At 37.1% G+C, this 5,280-nt stretch overlaps 1 protein-coding gene across 1 annotated transcript; it reads left to right on the forward strand.

The window, feature by feature from the left end:
* The first annotated feature begins 516 nt into the window (after window positions 1-516).
* Window positions 517-2,736, forward strand: LOC124623142 (putative nuclease HARBI1). Its single transcript, XM_047148932.1, is given in 4 exon segments — window positions 517-761; window positions 763-1,071; window positions 1,813-2,030; window positions 2,633-2,736. Coding segments are annotated over 4 exon segments (876 nt in total).
* The last annotated feature ends 2,544 nt before the right edge of the window (window positions 2,737-5,280 follow it).

Consider the following 5,280-nt stretch of genomic DNA (forward strand, 5'->3'; position numbering starts at 1 on the left):
ATATGACTTCCAGACGTTAATTTTGAATAACTGTATTAAACAGGCTTTGATTTTGCCTATACAGTCAATAGTGGTCTGTGTAATGTCACATTAATGCTTTATTTCAAAATAGTAGCTGAGTAACTGTAGAAGGGCATTAGCTTTTTTTAAAAAGAAATTGTATCCTCCTAAGATACGTATTTGTAAAGTAACTTTCATGATAGATTATCACCATTTGGAATGTGTTGTTCGCCTGGTTTACCAGAATTAGCTTCTTGAGTCCACTTCTGCACCTTAATAACTTGTTCTACAACCTTCCATGCTCTTTATGACAGATTTACAGAAGTGTATGAATTAATGGGTATTGAGTCTTTGTGAGTTTAAAACTGAAAGAATGGGTGTTTCAGCTTCAAAGGAGGCTGTAAGCACCATACTTACCTTGAATCATGCATTAAGAAAAAAGCTTTATTGTTACAGGTTACTTTATTCCTTTTTCTTTCTTTCTTTCCTTCTTTCAGCAATGATGCTGTTCCACCAATGAACCAATTACTATTAACACTAAGATATTTTGCCTCAGGCGATTTTCTGATATCTGTTAGAGATTTCGCTGGAATCGACAAGGGGACAGCCAGCAGAATTATTAAAAAGGTTTCAGTGTCCATTGCTTGCCTAGCACCAGCATTCATCAAATTTCCGAACACGCAAGAGGAAATTGCAAAAGTACAGGAGAATTTCTTCAGAATAGCGTCATTTCCAAGAGTTTGTGGCGCCACAGATTGCACAAATAAGAATTGAGTGTCCAGATGGTGACAAAGCGGAAGAATATAGAGGAAGAAAAGGATATTTTTCTTTGCATGTGCAAACAGTGGCCAGCTATGATTTAAAAATATTCGACATTGTCTGTAGGTGGCCAGGTTCAGCACATGATCAGACCATTTTCAATCATTCTAGGCTGAAAGCTCGGCTTGAAAGTGGTGAAATTGGTAATCGTGTGTTGTTGTGTGATTCTGGTTATGCAGCGTGTCATTATCTTCTTCCTCCGATAGCCAATCCAAGGACAAGAGCTGAAAATCTTTACAATGAATCACATATGTGTTGTTGTTGTGGTCTTCAGTCCTGAGACTGGTTTGATGCAGCTCTCCATGCTACTCCATCCTGTGCAAGCTTCTTCATCTCCCAGTACCTACTGCAACCTACATCCTTCTGAATCTGCTTAGTGTATTCGTCTCTTGGTCTCCCTCTACGATTTTTACCCTACACACTGCCCTCCAATACTAAACTGGTGATCCCTTGATGCTTCAGAATATGTCCTACCAACCGATCCCTTCTTCTGGTCAAGTTGTGCCACAAACTTCTCTTCTCCCCAATCCTATTCAACACTTCCTCATTAGTTATGTGATCTACCCATCTAATCTTCAGCATTCTTCTGTAGCACCACATTTCGAAAGATTCTATTTTCTTCTTGTCCAAAATATTTATCGTCATGTTTCACTTCCATACATGGCTACACTCCATACAAATACTTTCAGAAACGACTTCCTGACACTTAAATCTGTACTTGATGTTAACAAATTTCTCTTCTTCAGAAATGCTTTCCTTGCCATTGCCATTCTACATTTTATATCTTCTCTACTTCGACCATCATCAGTTATTTTGCTCCCCAAATAGCAAAACTCCTTTACTACTTTAAGTGTCTCATTTCCTAATCTAATTCCCTCAGCATCACCTGACTTAATTCGACTAAATTCCATTATCCTCGTTTTGCTTTTGTTGCTGTTCATCTTATATCCTCCTTTCAAGACACTATCCATTCCGTTCAACTGCTCTTCCAAGTCCTTTGCTGATAAGAACAAGAAATGTGGTAGAGAGGTCGTACGGTGTTTCGAAGAAACGTTTTCCAGTTCTATCTAACGGAATAACACTACAGACTGAAAGAGCCGAGGCAATAATTGTTGCATGTGCTGTGCTGCACAATATGGCAATAGACACGAATGAGGGATTGCTTCCTCTGAATCCTGTATTCCAGGCAGCCATTGATATGTCTATTGCTGGTGAAAGAGACCAGGATGCAGAAGACAATGGACAGCATGCCACAAGAGACACATTTGTTAATTACTTCAATTCTCTTTTGTAATTAAATGAAAATTTTATTTTATCTGATTTAATTTAAAAAAAAATGTTTGCATGAATTTGTTTTTATTCAGACATTAATTTCTTTAGTTTTTCTTTTCTAATCTTTATTTTCAGCTCTAGGCATTCTTTCTTTAATTGAAAGAGCTCTTCTTCTCTCCTCTGGGACTCGTCATGATGCTTTTTGGAATAGCACCAGTTGTAGTTCAGCTTACTCTCTCTCCGCATTGGCCCACGGACCCAACTGTTTAGCCGACGCAGACAGTGATACCCTCTGTCGTTTCCGCTTGCTTCGGCCTGACTGGTCTCCTGCAATAAATAAATATTCATTTTATTTTAGCATTGGAAATGAGTTAAATTCTATGCCACACCTTTGTGGCTGTAAATGGTAATGAATGTGCTTCAGTTTTTAGAAAGACATGATTAATTTCTTTAGAGAGGCAGTATATTTTATGATGTGGATTGTGGGCATTAGTGTTACACTTGTGCTTATGTGTTGCGAAAACCTGGAACTCAACTACAGCATGCAAAGAACATTATTGTGAGGTACCTGATACATGTGTAGCTGATGGACTACCTCCTGGATTATCTGCCCCCTCTATGTCAACTGTTGAAGAAAAGAATTAAAAATGTTTGTTTCACAGAAATGACAGAATTTTAAATTACATGTACCTAACTTTTTAAGTTAACCGGTGTGAACCCTCCAGGCTGTTAAAATATTTACATTTCATCAAGTATTGTACTGCCAACAAAATAGTTTCACAAAATAATATCGTCTTTCAGGATCATTCTTTCCACATTGTGAATGCGTACTGTCTTCTTTGATCCTTGCTAATGATGATTATTTTCACTGGGGAAAAGAAAATTTAAGACTTTATCTGACTATAGGGCCTGTTACCTGCAAAGGGCGAAGTAACCCCAGTTTATGGCACTAAAATATAGAATATACATGGTTATATCTTAAGACATCACGTTATGTAAGAGGACAAGCATATTTACAGCTCTGTGAGACAGACACAGTGACATAGATTCTACCTTAGCACAAATTTTAAATTACGTTCCCCAATTTTTTATGTTAATTGGTGTGAACCCTCTAGGCTGTTAAAATATTTTCACTCAACATCAAGTATTGTGCTGCCAATAAAATATTATTTTGTGAAACTATAATTATAAGCACTGCTTGCCCTAGTGTAAACATAAGTTCACAGTTCCCCCTACATAAGTTTTAGATTTTGTGTAGCAGAGGATGATGTAAACAGGTAATGCAATATTTGAAGTTTACATTACAATACTGAGAAAATTTATGAACAGAGTAATTAATTTGCTTACCAGTTGTTTCATTTCGCAGTAACTGCAAGCTTGCAGAACTAGAGTCAGATTCATGTAAAGAATTTGCATTTAGATCCAATGTAGGATGTAGTGGGCTTCTTAAAACTCGTATTGGATTTTTGCAAGTTGTGGTATCTGAAATCAAATCATGCAGTTGACAATAACACAAAAAGACATTAGATTAGAGCTACTTTGTATGCAATTCACATTTTGTAGTGTAGATGTTGATTAATCTGCAGTGCTCAACTCCTTACATTTTATGTAATTTATCATCTGATGGACTACAGCTCAATGAGTTGCACACAGCTTACCTAATTTAATTCAACAAGAAAATTGTTTGCATTGAGCTTATGCACGAGACACAACATATCTGTAAATGAATACATCATTTGAAACTACTGTGTTTCATTATGAACAAAAATGGGGGGCTAGAATATTACAACATTCACTTTTGAGACAACTGTACGAAGTGCTGCCGTATAATGACTTATTTTGAAGTAGTTTTCATGTTTCTTACCTGTTGGATGTGTCCCCACAAGCAATGGCACGCTTACTTCAGACATTTGTGAATAGGGATTTATAATCTGAAAGCAAAAGTGACACTTTTAAGTAGAGATTATTGTAGAAAACAAGGAAGAACAGAGTGAAGATCTTACTTCTCCATTTAATTTCCCCTCCCCCTATATTACACATAGATGCTACGGATAATTGTGAAGCCATAATTAAGTACTTAAAAGCAACTGTTACTTGTATATTTAGAAGACATTAAATGACAACAGCCTCTAGTTAAGATACGACCCATATAAGTACATTAATTATATTCCAGCAATATAAAGAGGTTTATGGCTGTCCACTATAAATGTTGACATCCTATTCTCCATGTGTATCCCCCAATAAAATATTTAATTACCGCCTCATCATAAAAATGGTATTTGTATATGGAAAAAAAGAAGCAGCAGAAGTGGAGGAACAAACAGTGTTCAATAATTCAGTAAATGTAGTATACTTCCAGTGTCGCTGTTGTTGTTGCGGTCGTCAGCTCCGAGACTGCTCTGATGCAGCTCTGCACGCTGGTCTGTCCCGTGCGCGCTACCGCATCCTACAGCAGTTAGAAATTCCTTGCTGTATTCATCTCTCGGTCTCCCTATACAATCTTTCCCCTCCCCTCATACTTTCCTTCATCGCCAATATGGACTGTTCCTTTATGCCTCACGATGTGTCCTACCAATCGATCCACTTTTTTAGTCGAGTGGTGCAAATACTTTTCCTCCTTTTTTCGATTCCATATATCTTCATTTACTACACGATCTTTTCATCCAACATACAAAATTCGTCTGTAGCATCGCAGATCAAAGCCTCCATGATCTTCTTCTCTGAACTGTTAAACGTTCAAATTTCTCTTCTGTACATGGCTACACTCCAGAAAAATACTTTCAGAAAAGACATTCTAAGACATAAATTTGTGTTAGATGTTGAACTATGCCTCTTCTTCGGAAACAATTTTCTTGCTATTGCCAATCTGCGTTTTCTGTCCTTTCTACTTCAGCAAAAGTCTCCTACTAATAAACTCTTCTACTACTACTTTCAGTTCCCTGTAGTTATCTTTGCTATCTCCAAGATTACAAATTGCGCATTCCAGCCAGTATTGTCAAAAGCTTTCCCTAAATCTACGAATGCTAAATCTACTTACCTTTCTAAGATAAGTCGAAGCACAAGTATTGCCTCGCGTGTTCCTACATTTCTTAGTAAACCAATTCGATTTTCGCCTAAGTCGGCTTCTACCAGTCTCTCCGTTCTTATGTGAATAATGTAAGTATAGAAATGAAAATATTACGATGTCGT

The sequence above is a fragment of the Schistocerca americana genome, chromosome 7, assembly GCF_021461395.2.
Source record: "Schistocerca americana isolate TAMUIC-IGC-003095 chromosome 7, iqSchAmer2.1, whole genome shotgun sequence".
Classification (NCBI taxonomy): domain Eukaryota; kingdom Metazoa; phylum Arthropoda; class Insecta; order Orthoptera; family Acrididae; genus Schistocerca; species Schistocerca americana.